The sequence below is a fragment of the Pholcus phalangioides genome, unplaced genomic scaffold, assembly GCF_987345545.1.
Source record: "Pholcus phalangioides strain wild (caught in Gottingen) unplaced genomic scaffold, Ppha-v1.0 ptg000010l_1, whole genome shotgun sequence".
In the NCBI taxonomy this organism is placed as follows: Eukaryota; Metazoa; Arthropoda; class Arachnida; order Araneae; family Pholcidae; genus Pholcus; species Pholcus phalangioides.
Genome location: NW_028301603.1, coordinates 11,090,210 through 11,113,745, shown reverse-complemented (window position 1 = coordinate 11,113,745; position 23,536 = coordinate 11,090,210). Strand labels below are relative to the sequence as shown.

Genomic DNA, 23,536 nt, shown 5'->3' with positions numbered 1-23,536 from the left:
ACGGAAAAATAAGTTTTGACTTCAGTTTTGACGCCCGCAGTGCGTCTCCGCCTCTGCAGCAGCTGGGTCGCATGTTGTTGTTTCTCGGTGCGAATAAATTTTTGATCGGCAAATTATTAAGTCTGAGATTGGGAAAAAAAAATTTAAGATCGTGTAGTGTTGAATGGTAAACGACGTTGCAACTAAAAACCTTCAGTGGTTTCCACAATGAAGGGCCGAGAGGTGTTGTGGTGTGCTGTTCTTCTAGCTTGTGGATTTAGCGTTTCAGGTAAAATACTGCTTTGCAACTTATAATTTGATTTCAGTTCACACTTTAGTATTTTATCAGAAAAATTTTACGTCAAACGTATTCCTCATTTTCCCGTAATCCGTTGGACGGAGACACAACTTTTCTGTGATGGAAGATTTTTGTATATGCCAAATTTGGTCCTACTTTCGCAAAGCCTACAGAATTTTTCCAAATACCGGGGTCTGCAATGAAATTCCTACCGTTCTATATAAGCTCTCTACGACCGTCATTATTCATCAGAAAGCTGGGAAACTTCGAGATAAGCGTGTTCCGTAAAAGAGTTTTACTAGCAAATACAACGCCACAACAGGCAAATTGCCCAACGAGGTGGCTGACTTAAGAACATCATGGATCCCCGAGCCATTTTTTGGAGGCCCTACCTACTACTGCTACACCCCACATGCACCCCCCGCCGCTGCGGAACCCCCAACGAATCGGTACATGCGGGAATGTGCGTGTAGTGAAACCTGACGTGAAGTTTTTTGTTTCTCTGTAATGCTTGTTATGTGTAGTGCTGCCATCTGCCACCAGTTTTTCAAACTATGAGTGAAGTGTTATGATTGAATGATTTATCGTTGTAGGACTGTTGCTCTCTGTGGCGAGACTTTTTAACGGGGAGATCGGCTCGCATTTGCGCCTTGAAGTTGGGAACCACAGAAAACCAACTTCAGCCGACCACCACTGTGGGGTTCGAACCCGGATCCTCGCATCGCGAGTCCGTCACTATAACCACTCGACCACCACAGTGGCCAAAGCATGTTTTCGTTAGACTCGTATTCATTAGTGAAGAAATAAGAATGAAAAAAATCAGCTTTTCTCTCTCCCCCTCTCTCTGACGATTTTCCAAATACCCTATCATGAAGTTTGAGCAGATGAGTCATATGCAGGAGCACTGTGGGTGTTCGAGCACCCAGAAATTTACGCAGCGGGTCCGAGCACCGACAGAATTGATTCAGAAATTAAAACTGCCTACATGAGATTCAAGACGAGCACCCACAGGTTCGAAACACTTCCGACGCACCTGGTCACATGATCGCAGTTATAAATATACAGTTTAAGATATATTGAATTACAAATTAATATTTTTCTGCTTTAATTTATTCTTGGGGTCAAAGATGAACACGGAAAACAAACTGGTCCTTGTAACTCAGTGGCTATGAAGGACTGACTATAAGTTGAAGTTAAATGGGGAATATATACATTATTTGTGTAATTTAACTAATATTACAGTGATAGTCCACTGTCCTAAAAAAAACCCTTATGATTTGCTATTGTTTTTTATGTTTTCTTCGAATCATTTTCTCACCATAATGCATCATGATCCCCTTCCCAGAATAATTGTTCTGTTACTTCTTTTCTCTCAATTTATGTGATTAGTAATTAAATAATGAGATTGAATTATTTAATTATAATAATTATAATTAATTATAATAATAAGAGGACTAGATAAAATTTTACAGAGAACTTTGACTTTGAACTTCTTTGTAAAATATAGTTATTCTATTTTTTAGATCAAAGGGTCGATAACAGATTTTTTTATTATTCATTTTTTACAGGACAATACTATAAGTGCCCTTTTGAAAAAGGTTTCTGCTCATTTAAGAACGATGGATCAAATTATAATTCATGGGTTTTGGGTCAAGGAAAATATAAAGTAGGACCTTCCGCAGATCACACATATGGAAACTGTAAGTTCAAATTTCTTTTATCACAAACAAATTAATGATATTGTCTTTTTCTGTGTTGAACTAGTCATCTATCATCCATTCAACTAAAAATTGTCTATAGTATTGGTTAATATGACTCTTTTCATGTTTTCTTAACCTTGTGTTGTGGCAGCACAGTAAGCAATTTACATTAAGCTTTTATTACATAAAACAAGGGGAGGGGGGGTCCCCCCCTAATATCGAAAGTTGTGCATTCTTGATGAACTGCAAAGTAAGGGTGGGTTACTTTGCAGTTCATCAAGAATACGCACCTTTCGATATTTGGCAAACCTGTAAAAATCTCATCACATATTGCTCATAGTAATACAGTGGTTTGATTCCCCCAAAGGCAGTTGAATTTTCTCTCTTTCCAAATACTCATCTTCGCAACAGCCAGTTGTTAAAACCTTCATATGGTAGTGGAGAGTAACAGTCCCTTTCAGTGCACATGAGCTCCAAGGAAAGATTGAGAGATTCATTGCCTTTGTAGTCTAGTAGTCTAGGGCGTTCACCCGGAAAGTGAAAGAATGTGGGTTCAATTTGCTGCAAAGGCAGTTGAATTTTCTTTCTTTCCAAAAATTCCTCTTCACAATAGCCAGTTGTTAAAAACCTTCGTCTGGTAGCGAAGAGTGACGTCATCCTTTCATAATAAAGTGGTGCCTTCTAATGTCTCACAATTTAACAGAATTGGAATTTAATGTCCATATTCCTTTTGACTGCACATGTGCATATGTAAAATTGCTGGATTGTATATGGAAGTTGTATATGGAAAACATTGTCTCCTAATCTGATAGGAGTTTGGTGACGTATTAGTGTCAAATTGTAAGGCAATGTTATATGCAGAAATCTTCAGTCTTTTACTTGCCACTCCTATGGCTGAAACACTCAAGGGTGGGCTTGATGAATGTGGACTATTTTCTTCATCAGTATTTTGATTACAGCGCTTTCAAAGATTAGCATTATGTTGTCCAATTTGAGCATTCCATATATATACTTGTGCACTTGCAGACATCCATCGCCTACTTTAGGACTATCAAAACTGGCGAAATTCAACACATCGGCTTACCTGGACACTAACCAGGAACCTCTTGGTGCATTGAGGGGCTTATTTGCATAATAATTGCTATCAATTGTGTTCTTTATAAAAAAATGTTATCTCTGAGGTAAGTCTGGTTCACATTAGCTCAGATAATTTCTGATCCCGCTCTATATTACGCTCTTTGTCCCTGAATGGAAATTTCCAACCATACCCATATGTAAAGTATAAGTACATTTTATGTACATTTATGGACATTTTACATTTATGGACTTGTACATTTTATGGACAGTTGAAAAACAAAACACACAAACAATTCAATCCAATCAAAATGTTGGGATTTATATTTATATGTCACTTCTCTGGGTCACACATAAAGCAAAAAAACCTGCTTTTGTTTTCTAGATGTCACTATTTTATATATTTCTGATCTGAAACTAAAAAAATATCAATTTTTTCAAAATCACATTTGGTGGTGAACCTCTGTACTCTTTTTCTGATGTTGAACTTTAGTCACTCAAATAAACTGAAAATGCATCTAGATAAATAAGTTCAGTAGAAGTTTGTGATCATTTAGTCAAACTTTCTCTGATCATTATCAGCACTAGAAGGCCAGGCATTGTGAAATACCTAGAATGATGGAAAGCAATCATTTTAACCACTATACTAAATATGAATTATTTCTCTTTGTTGAAACTTCCTAGAACTGCATCTGCAGTCGCCGCTCGATTTTACACACCTCCAATTTACAAACATGCTCTTTTTTTTACTGTTTCTCTGTTCTGGGCTGCCTGACATAGAGCTAATGTTAAACCTGCTCTATTTTCAGACTTTGCCATAGAAATTATAGGCTAAAAATGGCTCTAAAAATCATTTTTAGTCTGAGAACCATTGAATTAGCTTGTTGATAAGGCTATTTTTGAGTCACTCAAACTCTACTTCAGCCAACTGCTATTTGTCTGTTTTTCTCTTCTTAAATCAGAGTGTCAATAAAATGGAAAAGATTGTGCTTGAATTTTAATGAAAAAATTTTTGAAAGAAATTAATATGTGTGAACTCTTACAAAGACAGAAATTCACAAAAAGTATGGGGTTTCAAAAAATACATTGAGTTCTCTAATCAAAGATCAGCAAAAGATTGTTCCTGCTGCAAGTGATTTTAGAGGCATTCCACTATCCCGAAACTACTTCACAGAATCGGAAATCACACAAAATTTCTTTCTACATTAATTCTATGCAGTCTTATGTATACCAAAATTTTGGGATGAAGCAAACAAAAATATGTGTGGTTTTTTTTTTTAAATCATCAAAGAATGTGGAAAACTTACTCATTTTTTATTTCTTGCAATTTTTTCATTGTCTCTCCCATTTATGAACTCTCGATTTTACGAACTAATTATCATGTCCGGACACGTTTGTAAAAAATGAACGTTGAATGTATTTAGTTTCTTCAACACATTTTTGTAGTAATAACCCATTTTCATGCACCATTTTTTGGAATTTTGGACAAAGTGGTTTGTTGCGGGAAAAACACAGATCTTGTGTTTGTTCTGTTACCACAAAAGGAGTATTGATTATGATTCTTTGAGCTTTTGCCATTCATTGTTTTGTTTTCACTTGGCAGTAAAACATTTAAAAATTCACGCATGATACAACAAACAAAATGGCATATCAATTGGCTGAGAACATCTATGGCACACATTCTAAAGATAAAGTTTCATAATTTTTGGGTGTAATTATGTGCCTTTTCTGTGATTTCAACTCATCTGTACTTGGTATTGAAGAAAATTCATCGCTGCCCTCACGGGGACTTGAACCCCGGTCTCTCGCTTGCCGGACGAGTGCTCTACCATCTAAGCTATGGAAGCAGATAGAATATTTCAACCTTGGAGCGTATATATATATATATGTTGAAAGGCACCGTACATGGACGGCGTCAACAATCAACTAATAGCTCGTGAATGACAAAGGCCGGGGCAGTGATGAATTTTCTTCCTTGTAATCTTCATCTCCACAAATAACCAGTCTTTCGATGAATCTTGTAGTGACAAGTGGAGAGGACGTTTCTATATATATAACTTGATGTTTGCATCAGTTGAAAAATAAACATACAGTTTTCAATCCAAAGAGGAGTAGCAACTTGGAAGAAGTGAGGGTGAATGTATCATTTGTTAGCAACAATCAAAAGTGCCAGTCTCTGATAAAATTGAAAGAAATGAAGAAGCTCTTCACATCATGTGACATTATTTCAGTGAATATTGGTTCCCATTTTTTATGTCCACCAAAGAATGCAAAACTCCTGAAACTCTCACAGCAATGCAATAAAACTGTCAATATCCATAGAATCACTACATGACAATGAACTTTGAAAGTGTATTTTGAATGGTACAAAATAAATACTGGAAACTAGCAAATGCAATGATGAAACATTTGTTCTCCCAATATTTATGTTCACGTAAGAAGGCTGTCCATGTCGAGATGTTTTGTAATCATATTATGCAAAATCTGTTGTTCTAGGTGGAATTTCCTTTCACTATTTAACCCTTCGACAGTTACGCATATTCAAAGAAAATCTTCTGAATCGGGCACACGATTTTACCAAAATCCTTTGAAAAACGGCAGGGCCTCTTGAGGTAAGACGATGCCTTCCCCCATTTGTCAACAGTAGGGTGCCGGATTTTCACTGATAGGATTCCTCCCACCGCAACAATAAGGCCAAAGGTATGAATAGGTCTTTTGTAAGTTGACGATAATAGCCTTACTTAGTGTAAAAGGTCCATGAAATTCAGGGAATAAGTTTTCCATCAGTGAAAATTCTTCTTTCCATCTGTTTCTTTGACTTCACACAAACTGATTCCCATTTATAGTGATTATAAAAATTACAGCAATATCAAAATCTGCTATACTTTGATAATCACATACATTCGATTAAAAATAATTAATTACGTATCACTATGGATACATCTGATACGAATTTGTATACAAAAATATATAAACAATTTTCCGTAATAGAGTGGTGTCACATTTAACTTTTACAGTGAATTTTCAGCTCCAATCAGCGGCCAATTCTAGGTCTCACAGCCTATCCGACAATTTTTTTTAGTACTATAGCTTCGATGATTCTAATGAACTTCTATGGAAATGTTTACACCCCAGAATGTGGATTAGTGTCTAACCTTGGGGCCCCTTATGATTCTCATCATTTTTTTCCATGCCATAAATTGACTTTGAAAAGGGCCCCGAGCGAAGGGCATGCTGTCTTAAACCACGAGCCCAACCAGTCACGGCCCAGAGGCCTGGAGTGCAGACGGGGGGGGGGAAGCACAGATAAAATCAGGTTAAAGTTTTCAAAAGTAAACACGTAGAGGGCCCACGATGCTCTTAAGGCGATCGTGCCTAGGGCCCTGCTTCAGGATAGGGGGGGGGGGCAATGCATTCAGAAGTTAAGTTGGTTTTTCATAATTGAGTTTTATTCAATTTTTCTATCTCAGTAGGCTGATACGAAGCTTCTGTGTGTGTCGTTGCGGTGTTTATACGAACATTTTTTTTTTCTTTCTGGTCATCTTTCTAGAGAATTGAATATTTACAAGAAATTACAATACATTTTACTGAAGTTTAAATCAATATTATAATATGTAGCAAATGATTCTTATTTTTCTATTCAAATCATTACTTTCGATAATGAAGTAAAATATGTATATTTTTCATTTGTATGGAAAAATTCAAATCTATAAACAGAAAAAAAAAAATCAATATGATATATGATATGCAATGGCCTTTGTGGCAGTGTTTCTGAAAGTGTGCCTCGCGACAAGATGGAAGTATCGCTAAATATCACCCTGTTAATGCTTCGAAGTGATTCTTTTATGAATGCACATTACCTACTAAAATATCCCGGGGAGCCACCGATGAACCATGAGTGGGACAAGGGAATTGCGAGTGACAAAAAAAAAATGTCCATCACTAATTTAGTTGATACAGTACTTTGATTTTTGTAGAACCACCTGAAAGTGCATAAATAAGCACTCAAGTTCACCACTATGCCTTTGTGAGTCGCGATGAACTTTCGGAGAATGCTATATGAGTACGCATCCATTGTTTGTATGTGTGGGATTGGGGTGGGGGAGGTCGTGCCCACACGAGAAGTAGTAATCTCGCTTATCTGCCCTGACAACGGATTCTTTGTCCAGGCATACATTTGTTAGCCATCGAAAAAACATTGTGACTCGGTGAAAACATTCTAGAAGAAAGACACACAAAACACATCTTGGTGTATGGGAGCCAACTGAATTAATATTCAATGAATAGAAAGGATTTGGTGGAAAATGAATCAATGAAACGAATCTGATGCTTCCACGCATATTACCGAAATTAACAAAGAAAACTAATATACGTTTCCACCTGTGGAGCAAAATATCTTTAGTGCAGAACAATGCTGGGATTATCATTTACCCATTTTTGGTACAAAATTTAGATACGCGAAGAATTCACGCTAAAAGGTGTGCATCGATCGTCTTGAAAAAAAAAACAGTGTCGGATTATCTTTGCCATTGTCAAAAGTTACCTGTTATCAGAACTCAAGAATCAAGAGCTCATTCAACTCCCCCAAAGAAGAGGGTGGGTTGGTTATTTTGGGAGTGTTCATTCAATACGGATGAAAGTAAAGTATTTAGGGGAAGGGGGAACGCGAGAATAGAAATGAGTACGTATTCGTGAACAGTTTTGAAGAAAAAGAGGGAAGATATTTCTTTTCTTATCAAAAGTACATTCGTAATTGAGGACAATACATGTGTCTCTCTTTTAGTGAGAATATGAGCATCGTCTCGTTTTTCTCAGTTTGATTTTATACTGTGTTTGCTAAAAGAAAACAAAAATGGGAGATATAATATGTGGCCCGACCAAAAATGAATAAGAAAATAATTTTTCGGACGAACAAAAATTAAATGACAGAAATAATTTGCAGTTCTGTTGACGGGTAAAATAGGAATAAAAACCAATATATAGGGACAGTAGTATACTATGTACTGTATTTAAAATTAAATTGAAAATCAAATCGAAAATTACGTAGCGACTATATGAATTGGGCAAAATGTTTCATGGATGTTCAAGATCAGTTATGAATATCGATCTCAACGATTTCCTGTTCCTGACATCAGCACATCAAGCATCGGCCAGGGATCTTCAGCCGCTTTGCGAAATAGCCGGTCTAAGCCCGAATCATTTCTGAAATTCAGACAGACTTTGGCCAAAACTCTCAGCCTATTCGCGAAGTGGCCGGCCTCGTCTCAAATCGGTAGCGATTCAGGCTTTGACAGTAATATGTATATAGGTGTACTGCTTATAGATGGTTTTTCTAAAAAATCAACTGCATATATTAAACTTTTAATTTTAAGTTATAATACTTTTATATATATACTTATTATACTTTTAATTTTAAAGTTAATTTTTACTCTCTCTGGTGCACATCAAATATTTCAACTTGTTTCGACACCTCTTATTATTTGGTGCCCTGTGCAATCGCACAGGTCGCACTGCCCTAAGACCGCCAATGGCCTTAAACTGTCCTGGTGGCCTTTGTATATCATTCACGATATTATATCGTCATCTTCACGTTATTGGCACAAAGGATCCGTGAAACACAAAAGATTTAGAACCCTGATTTATTTTATTTGTTTTAATTACACGGGACATGGTCTCAAAAAGGTTTAACACTAGCACACCAAACCTGATTAAAGTTATTTTTAACTCAGTTTTTTGTAGCACATTAAAAAACATTGTAAAATGCGTCTATAATAATAATATTGAAAGAATGTTTTTACTCTTCCCTGCTGACAACAAACACACAGATCTCATACCAACTGATAAGAAAATTCCATTTACTTTCAATACATGTTGTATAGACTTACGGATAAGTCAATGAATAGAAGAATTCAGTATGTACTTGTAGGGGGTGTTTTTTACAATGTGTTCAATGGTTTCTGTGAAACGGTCTATCTACTACAGAGGTACACACCTATCTGACATTTTCTTTTTTTCTCTCTCAATACACGACTAGTCACGTACAAATACGGCTGTACAAAACCTTCCCCACTTTAAAAGGATTCCAATTATCCGGATTATTCTAGGAATCCGCAAATTTCTTTCAGCACTGCACACAAAACGTCGTTTTATAAACAGTGTTGTATAATATTAATTAATTGCATCTCTCAATATTCCTCATTCTCATATCATTTTGCTAAAATTAATGTTACTGTAAATAGAAAAAGTAAATTTTTTGTATCATTCCTTACTTCAAAGGCAAATTTTCGGTCTTGCGGGGCATATTAATTTTTTATACTTTTTTATATTTTTTAGCATTTTCTACCAGTTTTTATGTCATGAACCCTAGCCCTAGTTATAAGCATACTTGCCAACTATGGAATTTACGTAGTTTCTACGGATTTATACCACAAAATATGAAACTGCTGTGGAAATCGTGAAAAATTACAGAAATATGGTTGTTTTAAAAACCTTTTTGTTCAAGAATTTCCTTGAACTCCATTATCCTATCGTATATAAAATGACGTCACACAAAGACTGCACTTCCAAAGAATAAATATCAAATTAATAACAAATCAAAAATGTGCGGTTTACACTCAGATAACTTATTGTGCAGGCGGGTAACTAGGCTGGGGCGACCGGGACCGTCTCTGAACTTCTTCAGTGAGAGGGAACACATTACTATTATTATATTTTTATAACAAGCTGCAACATTCCCCCCCCCCTATATTTACTACCTCATCAAAATATTACACATTATAATGCAATTCTAATTTCTACAATGATACAGTAATATCCCAACTTACGCTACCACGAGTTGCGTGATTTTCTATGAAAAGTTGCTTATTTCTGATATTCGAACATAATCTCGGGATTAATGTTGAGATAGTAGAATATATTAAGTAAAATTCAAGTAAGTGTTGTTTTATTCGATCAGAACACCATATGTAATGAAACTACATCGATTTCTGGGAGGCTACAGTATATAAAGATGAAAAATTTGCAGCGATTTAGAAATTAAATCTCAAGGGTTTTATGATATCAGCCATTTTTCTGGTAAAAGTCATAATTTTCAACACACCCGGTAAAACGGGTGGGAGGGGAGGGTTGAAAAAGGGAGACAATTTTTAAGGTTAAAAAAAATTAAAAAGCATTTTTTTCCCCACAATGTAATGCAAAAAAAATTTTTTTTTTTGCTAATTGATCATCATAGTGCACACACACCCCCCCATGCTAATTACGGACCTGGGGGAAAGATGAAACAAGTATGGTTTGACGGACCAGAGGTGTGCCAAAATGGATGTTGTCGGTCTGGCCGAATTTATGGCTGCAGCCCTGACTGAATTAATTATTTTTGAATACTTGAATGATTCTCGAACTCTCAAGAATCATTCAAGAAATATCAAAGACGTATTACAATAAATATTATTACAATTATTCAAAAAATGTTAATTTTAGAAAAAGAAATCTTGATATTAATTTCTAAAGAATTTTAATTTTAAAAGTTTAAAAATTTGAACTTGTCAGAACTATTACTGTATTTAACAAGTGCAATCAATTATATTACGATGTTTCCGAACTTCTTGGGGAATATTATAAAAAAGTGCTCTTCAAAAAAACGAGTTTCTCAAATGAACAATATACTGTATAACCACATATCAAAATAATGCACTCACACAAGCACAGAGATTTCGCTATTCAAGATAACTATAGTACATAATAGAGAACAGTGTCCTTTATTCCCTTTATTCATGTCTGTTTTCTGTATTATGTGCCGGTGAAGAGCTTCCTACAATGAGATCAGCATTACTGAATGGCGAGGGAGGTGCTCGTCAAACAGCACGAGTGACAAGTCTCAGACAAAGCAGCTAGGGAAAGGCACTGGTCTGACCAGGATGCGTTGACACGTCCTCGCCCGTTTTCGAGAGAATGTTTTGGTCGCGTCAACACGTCCTTGCCCATTTTCAAAAGAATTTTTATGATGCGTCAATGCGTCTTCGACGGTTGAAGGGTTAATTAAGAAATCTTGAACATTAATATTCGAACAATTTAAACACCTCAAGAAGATGAGTTATAAAATTCCAATAACCTGAGATAAAATGTTTTCTAACCATTTAGGTGTAATTGCTTATCAAAATAGCTTTGTGGTCAAAATGACAGCTCCCTCAATTTTAAATATTGATATCCTTGATTTTAATTTTTTTTCACGTTATACATATCGTTTCATAAATTAGTGATTTATATCGTACATTTCTCCACATTAGTTTTGATGAATAAAGTAACTGTTATTGTATTCATTCTTGTATTGCACTTATTTTCTTTCTATAGCAACCGGTTATTTTGCATATGTGAGTGTACCAAGAGCGATGAATGTGAAATCTGCTTTAGTTGGGCCTTATCTTTATTCTGATTACTGTGTCACGTTCTGGTATTACATGTTTGGTTCTCAAGTTGGGACTCTAAGTGCAAGTGTTAGGAGGAGATACTATTCAGATTCTAAAGTTTTCACTAGAGTGGGTTCCCAAGGTGATCGTTGGAAACGATCAACCTTTACTTTGAAGTATTCTTCATACCGAAGTGGCTATCAAGTAAGATTTAATTTAATTTTTCTTTATTCTATTACTGTGTTTCAAATGCTCCCAAAATGTAGTTCTCTTAATCAGTGTTTCTCAATTGCTAGGCCCTGACCTTAGTCAAACTGGGCAGGGAGTGATTCCTGTTTTATTTTGATCTATCTGCTACTCATTAATCATGTGTATGACCAGGTCTTCTACTCACAAAAAAAAAAAAAAATCAACCGGGCTACAGGCGTCTGAATGTTAAGAACCACTGTTCTAGATTAATGTTTGTCTTAAATGAATATTTTCAATTTAGAATTTAAATAAAGCTGAATTGGTTAACTCTTTTGTGTTTTGCTGGATTTATTGGTGTGTGTGTCTAAAAAGACATGTAATTTGTCTAAAAAGGCTTAACAAAAATTACCAAGTACTGCTTATAAAACAGGTACAAAAATTTGAAAATGTAAACAGATATATCTGAATATATCGAGAATGTGTCCAGAAAAGCCTTTTGGCATGCAGCTAATATAGGCACTAGTATATAGCCATTAATTTGCAAATTCACCTTGCTTGTAAAGGGTATCTCACTCATAAATAGAGGTGCAAACTTTGAGGGGAGGTAGAGGACATCAGAAGGATTCAGAATCACACAGGAACCAATGACCGAAGATATCATGGAAAAGTGGTAGCAGTGGTACAAAAAATGAAAGGACGCAAAACAGCAATTACCAGAAACATTTATTGCTCATAAATATTACAAATGGCGTAGCAGATGATTCCATTTCAGAATGTTACAGGAAATGTTTGAAGTTTTCACCATTAAATGCAGTGCATGTGTTGCACCAATGAACCACCATGGATTAGTGAACACAGCCAAAAACACCTTGATTTTCTTCGATACCAGCAGCAGTGCAGACGATTTTTACATTCAGATCCATTTCAAACTTAACAGATGTTCCATATACAACAGCTGCTCAACTACTGCTTGAATGAGGAGAAATCATATATTTCCCCTTCCATGCTCTCATAAACAGCACCACTTACCAATGTACTGTGATGTTTCTGGTCATGGATTCCTATGCAATTCACAATCTTTTGACTCTCTACCTTCCCTTAAAGTTTGTACCTTTATTTGTGAGACACCCTGTATGTATTTATGAAATTAAACTAATTAAAAATTTCAAATCATTAAATGTGTTATTTTTCCTACGTATACAATGTGGCAATAAAATAGGAATATGAAAATGAAATCATTAAATAATAGTTATGAATTTCTTTTATTTTTCAATCATTAAGGTAATGGGAATTATAATTTTCATCTCTTGCGTTAAAAGTGAAAAAAATATTCCATAAAATTTTGGATACTTCATGTAATAACTGTACTTGTGTGTAGATTAATACTTTATTTATTTACAGGTTGTTTTTCTGGTGACTGATAACACTTATAGATTCTCAGGTAATGTGGCCTTGGATGATATAGAATTAATGAGAGGAAAGTGCCCATCTGCTGCAAGTAGGTTCAAAAATTTTTTTTTTTTTTGTAAAAATTTCAAATGAAAACCAGATTTAATAGATCAGGTGAAAAAAATATTTGTTTTACTTCTTAAAAAATTATGAAAAAGTTTTTCAGTTTAATTATTTTATATAATTGTGCTTTAAAGTTGCAATAATTTTGATTTTAAGAAACAAAAATTATTTCTGCCTTATTATAGGAAAAGCCACAGATCTTTGCACATTCGATGACAATAATTGTGGCTTCAAGGTCACACAAAAAACACAACGGCTTTCTTGGACTTGGTCTGGAGAAACTGCTATCAATAAACTTCCTACAATGGTGCCGAATGCAGATCACACTCTTGGAACAAATGCAGGTATTCTTTAGTTTTCATTTGGAATTATTGGAAAATGGACTGCAGTAAGTTTTAATTGTACAAAAAAAAGACTTGACGTGGGAAAAAAATTCAATTTCACAGGTACAAGTTCACAGGCATGACTGAAAGCAATATAATTTTGTTAACGTACAAGGAAAGGGTCCCAAGGGGATGTCTTCAAAAAGTTTTGAAAAAATTGCCACTGGTTCTGCTGATTTAAATATGCACTGAGATATTAAAAAAACCTGGTGGAATTATTATAGATCATTCAAAAAAATTGTGAATGTTAATATTTTGAACACCAATCATAGGCAGAGAGATAGACATGAAAGACTGGGCCACGATAATGAAAGGTGGAGGATCTCCCGCATGATGATGATGATGATAGTTCATATATTATATTCATACCAGCTCCATCATTGACAATGGGGGACATTGGGCAATGCCCCCAGATATCTATTTATCAAGTTGAAAGGGGGATCTATAAGCTTCAAGATGTGAGGAAGAGTTCCTGTTGATTTCTAGCATGCAACACATTAGAAATTGTGTGCAAATTCACTTGCTTATCAAGCAAGTGATTCTGACGTCTCTAACTATTGAGACTGTAGAGATGCAGTTTTATTTTAAAAAGAAGAAAATTTCCTCCTGGGAAAACCCCCAGTTTCGAAAGGACGTGTTGGTCAAGTCTAGTTTGTCTGGTGCCTCTCAAAGCCACCCATCCGGCAAGGGTAACCTTGCTGGCAGCGTAATGCTGCCGCCGATTCGGCTGACTTCGTCATTGGCACATGCAAGCCCCCTCGCCATGACAAGGCTTAGACAATAAGGAAGAGTCTATCAAGGTGGCCAGTGGCCATGAGTGATTTATTCTGCCTTGCCTTGTCAATGTTCAAACCAAAATAAATAAATGACCCACATGGAATGGAAGAAAACTTTATTTGGGAAGATTAATATATTTGCTTGGAAAAATTTACGTAAATATAATTTTTTAATGTTTTAATAAAAATAGTAACATATTTGCTAAAACAAATATGTAAGATTTTGCTCTGCCTCATAAGACATTTTGAAATTTAAAATTTTTTACTCATAACTCTCAAATACATTTTTAAGTTGGAAAAGGCTTATGGTGTACTGACTCTCTGGAAAGAAAAAAAAGTACTAACATTATTTGAAAAATTATTTATTATTGTGAATCTTTTTTTCCAGGTCATCATTGGTATGCTTCGGCTTCGACAACATCTTCCGCAGAAAAAGCGATTCTCAGCAGTCAAACGTTTAATCCACCAAAAGTATCTCCATCTTGCCTTCATTTCTATTACTACATGGATGCTGATGCAACTTCTTGGTGGTGGGGAAAGAATGTAAAGCAGGCAGCATTGCAAGTGTATGTCAATTACAAGCAAAACGGTATGTAATTTTTTTTTTCTTGTCAAGTTTTTTACATGTATATATTTTAAAATCAGAACTTCTCCCTGTGTTATAAATATTGTGAAACCCCTATATAGCAATACTCAAAGGACCAGAGAAACATATCCTAATAAAGAACTTATTGTTATAAATAGAATTTATTATCACTATGAAAAGTGAATCAGAGATTAATATTGTTGTCTAGAACAGAGATTCTCAAACGTCCGTGGTGCCCCCTTTTCCTATTCAATGCTTATCTACGAGCTTCGCCGCCTCCCCACAGAGCTGTCTAACAAAGAATCTCTTCCTAAAAGCTTTGTTAGGGTCACTGCAGCTCCTCAGACAAAGGTTGGAGGCACACCAGGGTGCTGCAACGCACAGTTTGAAGGCCCCTGGCAGGAGCGGATCTAGAGCTCACTGTTGGGAGGGGTGATTTTACAAATCTCTATATAATAATAAAAAAAGTCTCAGCATGGGGTGACCATATGTCCAGCATTTTGCCCTGTATTTTCCGTGACAGTGGAGTTTTTCTGTTCTCCCCCCCCCCCCTCCATCCCGACTTTTTTTAAAAAATGTCACACTTTTACCCATTTTTTAGTGAAAGTTTTCTTGAATTTGTTGCTGCAATATTATCATACAGAAATTTAAAAAATTTCATGAATTATTGCATTTGGGTCATTAAAGTATTACATCAACATCAAAGGAGTTCGGATTTTCTGACTTTTGATGACAAGGGGAGGAGGGAGATTTGAAGGTTACTTATGTCATCAACCATCCTTTTTTGAAGATATGAAATATTCTAAGCTGCTGACAAAATTTCGCTGGCGGGGGGGTCAGTTTTTTTTGCTGACTTTTGCTGATGGGGGTCAAAAATGGCTAAAAATCTGCTGATGTAATACTTGAATGGTCCCTTTTGCTTGGGGATGTGGGTGATCACCCCGCCCCCGCCAATTGATCTGCCCCTGGTGTGAATGATTGCCATTATAAAGAGGTATCACATTATAAAGGGTTATGCAGTATTTTCACTGTATATAAATATGTATTCTTAAGAAACCATCTATAAAATAGAGATATTTTTTTTTGCGCAGTTAAAGAGTTCGTGATTTAAACTGTCATAGTGGAAACAGCGACCTCTTTTACTTACTCCATTTCCAAAAACTTAAAACAACAAACAATAGTTTGACTTCCGTAATCAGCCTTGGGAGAGAAAGTATAATCATGGAACTCAATTAAAGAAAAAAAGTAAAAAAAAAATTGCTAGTAAACTTTTAAAAACAGCAAAAAAAATTATGTCATTATGTTGCACAACTAACTTGACCAGCATGAAATTTTTGGTTTTTACACTGGTTCAAAACTCTAACACAATATACCGTAATTTCTTTCAAACAATCTTCATTTGCAAATTTCATTCATCAGTAATGCTTGTTTTAGAAGGAATGTCCTTTGTTTTACTCATATATCTATTGGTCATCTGTTATATTAAACTGAATATTTTTTTACTAATCATTCCTAAATATATTTATTTTTATTCCAGCATTTCTGAAATAAAAGCTGCAGATAATATGCAATGTATATAATGCGCATTAATGAATTTATGTGTTATTAATGCATAATCCTTGGGTTACATGCAGAAAAATTAAGTACTTTGTATCTTCAGAGAATTATTTGATAAAGTACTCTGAAAACAAATTCAACATCTGTCATGAAATTTGAATACTTTAGCTTGTTAGGTTCTTGTGACCATCATTCACTAAGGTATCAGAGTATTTTGTGCTTTAAGGCTATTGTGGTTTGAAGTTGGAATGTCTCTAATGAGCCAAGAGACACATGTTACAACTAGCATCCAATCAAAAACAAAATTGTCCAATCACAGAAGAGCATTGTGAGCCTATTCAGCAGAACTAATAAATATTAGCTGCTGAAGATGAGTTGCACTAGAGTGAGTGAAATGTTGAGTACAGACTCCAATTGGCATTGACTTTAAAGTTTGATTACCTTTGAATATTTTTATTTACATTTGATTTTTTTAAATAAATATGATTCCCCCCCCCCATTCTTTGCATTATTTTGTGTCTTTTAACGAATAAAAGTATGTTGATTGATTGAAACAAAATTGATTAGTTTTTCTTTTGTAACAATAGGTAAGGTAGCCTGGGAGAAAAATAAAGACAACTCCAGGCATAGGGAATGGGCATATGCCGAAGCCAAAATTGAAGCAACATCCAAATTCCAGGTACACAATGCTAATTGCATTTGTCTTAATTCACGGATATTTGTTCTTCAGGGCCGTAACTAGAAGCAAAAATTTAGTCTGTACCCCTGGGCCAGTGTCCATTTTGGCACCTCCCCCTCCTATAATTTTGAACAGAAAAACCGTAAACTAAGAGCACTTCCTGATCCTGCACTTGGAGCACCAGACCTTCCTTTCTTCCCTAGTTGTGACTCTGTCGTTCTGTAAATGAATATTATCTTTTGAGAGAGAAAAAATTAACAAACAAGATTTCTTTTAGCCACACCAATTCACCATCTTTGTAGATGGATCGATAAGAGCTTATGTTCCAGTCAGCCCCAAATCATTCTGGAAAATATTACAGTAGTATCTTATGTACTGAAACATTCAGGATAAGAGTACAAATTTTTTTCTTAATGCTGGGATTTTATTTAATTAATAAAAGGATGTGTAACAATAAAAAAAATATAAATAATTAATTTAAATTAGTGTGGCTGCATGTATTACATTTTCCCTTCTCTTTGAAATCTAGGTTGATTTCCTTTTTTTGCTGGAGTCCAATACCAATGCAGCACTTGCTATAGATGATGTTATTCTTATTGAAGGAGACTGTCCTGAAGCTGGTAAAACACTAAAAATGCAAATATTCATATGCAAACTCAAGTCACAACAAACACAACACCCAATGAGGCTGAGGAGTTATATGTAAAATCATGACTAGCAAAAAAAAATATATTTGTAGCCATAATTTTTTTAAAGTACAGTTTTCTACTGTCAACTTCTTAAAATATTGCACTTAATTAACTAATCATTTCATGTAAACATCATATGGGATTAAAATATTCAACAATCCAATGAGACTTCATTAATAGCAATATATATCTTGTCATATTCATCACAGTACTTGCATTTTAAATTAATGATTTTGGAGGCTTCTAATATTAACTAATTAAATTGTATTCCAATTATTCAGAATTAATTACTGACATGAGACAGTGAAAGGATGTGGGTTCGATTTCTTGCAAGGGCAGTTGAATTTTCTCTTTTTCCTAAAAATATCTTCACATCAGCCAGCTGTTAAAACCTTTGTAATTACTAGCATACAGCAAACATTTTTTTATCAAGCATTTGTTTATTAGATGCGAGAAAACAGTAATTAAGTGGAAATTAAATTTTGTTATGGAAATGTACAATGGATATGTCCATGGAAAAAGGGAAGGGAGGCAGGCACTTATATTCCAAAAAATATGGTGCTTCTTGGCAGCACTTAAATTTGATGAGAAATCAATGGAGTTTGCTTTTATGAAATGTTTGATCAAACTTTCCCATTCCACAAAAGGATTTCTAACCTTTAATTCATGGTGCTAAACAGCATTATCGAAAACCATTTCCAGTATTTCTTGTTTTGCTTGACTGTTTTACTTAGAAATAAAAATCAACGCTTTATTGCTTATTAAACTAGCAGAAATAACTATATTATTTAGATATTTAAAGAATTGCAATTGATGGAAAAGTTTGTTATGAGGTATTTTGCAGAAATTTAAGATGAAATTCATTTATACATCAAGTTTTTGATTCACAAGCTTCCCATCTTTTTCCTCCATGGGGAAATATATGACTAATTATATGATTAATATAACTATTTTTTCGTACAGAGTATTCTAAAGGATCATCTAAATAATTATAATATTGGGTGCACAAATACTGAAATGATTTAATTGGAATGGCTCATTAAAATTGCTAATACAATATCAAATAATCGAACATCACGTTTTATTATTGCCTAAGTTGCAAGAAATTGAATGATTATATTATTCACACAGGGTTCTGCAACTTTGAGGATGGACTGTGTATGTGGGAAAATCGTGGAGGTGATATTTCTTGGCTGAGAGAGAAAGGAAATGCGTTAACTACAGAAAAAGGACCTGAGAGTGACAAGACAAAAGGAAATGGTGATGGTATGTTGAGCTGTACATAAACTTAATATAATCATTTTTAAAAATGTAATCAAAGTTTTTATGTTGCTAAGCCTCTTATAGAGATTTTTTTACAAGTAAATTTTTTAGGAATCTAAAATTTTTTATGGCATCCACCTGTAAGATAATCAAAATTATTTTTCATCTCCCACCAAGTTATAATGCTTTCAATGTAACACTCAACACATTCCTTTTACTTTTTTCCTTGCAGGCTATTACATGTTTGTGAGCACAGCAAATAAAGATCCAAACATGAGAGCACGACTTGAAAGTGAGCCAATGTTACCTACAGACAAGCCATCGTGTGTCTTTTTCTGGTACTATATATACAGTTATGATGGAGATGCTGGTATTCTCAGGGTTAGTATCAACTCTTTTTTAAACATGCAAATTGTTTGCCATGAAATTATTTTGTTCATATACTGAACTTTTGGAAAGAAAAAATGAATGAGAGATACATACTAATAAGAATTACTGGTATAATGATTTGTCTTCAATAAAATTTTTTAAAATGTCTTATATGTGTAATGAGATACATTTGTCTCTCTCATAACATATTAGAGCATGAATGTATAACTTTTTCAATCTACAGGTCAGATATATGACATAACTAATAATCAATGGCAACAAATTAGGGTTTCTATCATATTGTGTGCATTTCTAATTTCATAAAAATGAGTTTCTTGAACCAGATAAAACTCCTTCACATGAAGATGGGATTCCATCCCCCAGCCTCATTGACAGAGCCAACTGATCTAATGTATATGCATATATATGAATATTGGCATCATCATGCCTCCCTTCCCAACTTTCATTGTTATGTCATTGTCCCCACCTTTCATGTCATCTCTGCCTATATTCCTTCATAAGCCAATTGTAGCCGGCAAGCTCAAGGTTATGCCCACTGTATTAAAGTATACTTTATAAATATATTAGTATAATCAAATATATACCTGAAGTCTGAAGCAGATTTTATAGTCCATTGAGGCACTGGGCGCAAGAGAAAACATTGGGCTCCTTAAATTAGAAAAAGTGTGAAGTTTTGGTTTTTCTGGACCCTTTAGAAGTCGGGGCTGTGGACATGCGCCTGCCATTACATCCTTCTCTTCCCAAAGTGCACATTAGCTGATAAATAATATTCATGGAGTAATAAAATTTCTGATCTCCATGTGGCAAATGTTGCAGATGGGGTAAATAATGTAAAATAATATTTTCTGTCTAGGTTTTGAGAAGCTTGGATAATGTTACTGAAGCTACATTGTGGTCACTTGAAGGCACGCAAGGTTCTGCATGGAAAGAAGCCAAGGCGCCAGCCTTATCCACTGATCTTGGTACCCAGGTGAATGTAGTACGAGTTTCTGACTATAATTATTCAAGCTGGAAAAAAAAAATTATGCTTTATTTTTGAATAGCTACAAACATAGCTACCCTAAGCAATTCAAGCACACTGGGGTATATACATGTATATTACAAATACGAATATTGCAGGGCTAATTGTATAACTAAGTAACTGGAAAACTTATGATTTATATATAAGTACAAAAAAAATTACATCGCACCATGTGCTACAAGACCCTGCAACTAGGCTATTTACAGCACAACACCAAGCAGAGTTATTTTTGTCAGCTTCAGTAGCAGATAATGAAAAATATTGTTCCGGATAATTTTCCACAAGACTTCGATGTTGCAAAACAAGAAACGGTTCGACGGACAAACACAGATTTATTTACAGAACAGCAATTTACATGTATTTACAAGCTAACCAGAGAGCTAACAACTTTCTCGCAAAGTTTAAATGCAACTGACTTCAGCAATAGAGTCTGTCTATTCGTGTTTCTTTCGGCCTGTCTAGCCTCTCTCAGTCTGCCATCTTGTGAGCGCCACGGTATTTATAACCCCGATAGAAACTTCGAGAAAAAGAACATTCCACAAAATTCTATTTCACAGTTTCCTAGTCGGCGGCGCTACAGTATGAAGGGGCAGGACTGGATTTTTCTCTACGCGCCTGCCAGTTCTTCGCCAATCGCCTGTCGCTGTGCTTAGACCGAAACCGGTATCGACTGATTTCGACATTTTGAGAGTCATCGAATGAATCGCGCCATCTATCGTCGATAGTTTGTAACAATATACATTTTGTTTAGTGTTCACACCTGTTATTTTCCTTAAAACATCTAAAGCTGATTTACTTAGTGGATTTTTAGTATTGACTATATTTTTTATTACTGATTTAGTATTTTAAATAGATAAAAGTATGCAAAAGTACAAAGAAATGATTTGTTATATTTTTTATGAATCTCAAGTGCAATAGCCAAGATTTATTAGACTACCTGCACCAAAGGATGTTCCTGAGTTTCATGAGTACAAAACTGGCTGCCTAATCAGAATCTTTAGATACAGCTGAAAAATGTAAAAGGCAGATTTGCACCAAGATAATCACACACATCTACTGCAAGCAAGAAAAATAAATCTCCTCACTGAATAATTAGAGCCATCATTTTACATCAAATCTCTACCCCCATCCATTTTATCATCATGGCGAAATTCTACTTCTGAAAAATATCTTTGCAAACTCACAACCAGCCGATCTTTTATGCAGATCAAAGTAGACCAATTAGAACACCAAGACAACAAATGACTTCCTAATTTATATTTGTATAAAAACTGTTTTGGAATTGGCTATAAACTGCAAGATTAGGGCTTAGTTAGCCTTTATCAGCTTGAAATGCCGAAAGAAAATAAAAATTATTAAATGAAATTAATCTTGTAAACCCCAAGCAGAGAATGTTTTGCATTGTTCTGCAACAAGCCCTCAACTGACTGGAAGTATTCTGTGGTAAAAATTCTCATGATAATGTTTTCTACACTTTTCTTAGAATTCTTCGAGATTGTTCTGCGATGTATGTCACAGAGTTCAGCATATTTCGCTTAAAAGCTTGTAAAAAGATTTCTCTAAACACAACATTGATGAGCTCAAAAATACACACCCACACAAAAAAAAGCCACATGCATTTTAAAAGTTTAACAAGCTCTTTCATCAGTAGTAAAGGAAATTTTGTTGGTTTTTCTCTTTGTTGATGAAAGAACTCGTCAATGATTCAAAATACATATAACTTTTCCAGTGTGTGCATTTTCAGTCTCATGACTGTTGTATTTGCAGTTATTGAAATAAGTCTTATTATAGAATTTTTCATTTATAGTTTAAATTGAATTTATATATTAATATACCATATATACAAATGTATAAGCCAAGTTTTTTGTCGGAAAAATTTGTTCCTCAATTTGAGAGTGTGGGGGAGGGGGGGAGTTTCATCTTATACACGGGTCAGTTTTTGAGGAGAAAATATTGACCCCCCCCCCCCCACTTTATTAAATCATATAGCTACATGGCCTCCACATGGTTAACTTGAAGATCCATGATTGGACTACTTTAGATGTATCACTAATCAGTAGAGTAATTTTTGCAGCTATAGATGTACTACTAATCAGTAGAGCGGTTTTTGTAGCTATGTTCAAACCTCACAGAACCGATGATGTTAAAACCAAGAAGGAAAAAATAAAAAATGTCATTGGCTTTGATACCCGGTGGACTGATATTGATTTTACAGCCTTTGATCAAACAGCTCGATGAAAGCCTTTCAAAGATTTTATTTAAGGAATTTATGGACCGAATGGATGAATTCCAAAGATAAAGAAACAACAAAAGCAATGTCTTAACATTGGCCTAGTGTGCCAGTTGGTTCAAGAGGCATGGAATTCTGTTTCCACTGAAATCATCATTTCTTTCATTTCATCACTTCAAATTCTTTAAATTGTATTGTATCAGTAATGCAATGAACGGATTTTTTTTTTATTTTTATTTGGGTCCTTCAGAAACAACTCCCCGTGTTCCACAGAGTATGCCACGAGGCTTACAAACGTAAGTAACAACAACAAACATATACGGTTCAAGAAACTCAAAATTTGCAATACAGCGTAATACAAAAGAAAGGAAAAATCAGATCAGTATGTACAATAACAATATACGAATGCACTTCAAAGCGCAATATTGCACCAGTGAATGCCATATGGTATCAATGCAATGAAAAAAAAAAAAAAAAAAAAAATTCAATACACACACATGAATAGAAAAATATACGACCACACATAAGTATATATATATATCCACACATACACATATATATACACACACCAATACATACATACAAAGATAGTGAGAAAAAAAAAAATAAATAAATAATAATAATAATAACAATAATAATAATAATAATTAGTACTTAAATGGAAATTTTGATTAATTATTCAAGAATCGAAAACAGCACTTGCAAGGAAAATGAGAATGTACACATTGTATATACAAAAAATAAAATAGAAACCAATTATTTTTTCGCAAAGATATTTTGTACATATATTTTTAGAATGCGAAGGACT

At 34.7% G+C, this 23,536-nt stretch overlaps 1 protein-coding gene across 1 annotated transcript in view; it reads left to right on the top strand.

Annotated features, from left to right (window-relative positions):
• Positions 1-23,536, top strand: part of LOC149080912 (MAM and LDL-receptor class A domain-containing protein 1-like) — a 168,446-nt gene continuing 144,910 nt past the window's right edge. The window contains exons 1-11 of the mRNA XM_089237599.1: positions 1-268; positions 1,846-1,977; positions 11,398-11,657; positions 13,044-13,140; positions 13,340-13,498; positions 14,702-14,902; positions 17,044-17,135; positions 17,665-17,755; positions 18,956-19,090; positions 19,320-19,468; positions 20,331-20,447. Of these exons, the coding sequence (XP_089093725.1) occupies positions 208-268; positions 1,846-1,977; positions 11,398-11,657; positions 13,044-13,140; positions 13,340-13,498; positions 14,702-14,902; positions 17,044-17,135; positions 17,665-17,755; positions 18,956-19,090; positions 19,320-19,468; positions 20,331-20,447 (1,494 nt within the window). The 5' untranslated portion in view covers positions 1-207. The remainder of the gene's footprint in view (positions 269-1,845; positions 1,978-11,397; positions 11,658-13,043; positions 13,141-13,339; positions 13,499-14,701; positions 14,903-17,043; positions 17,136-17,664; positions 17,756-18,955; positions 19,091-19,319; positions 19,469-20,330; positions 20,448-23,536) is intronic.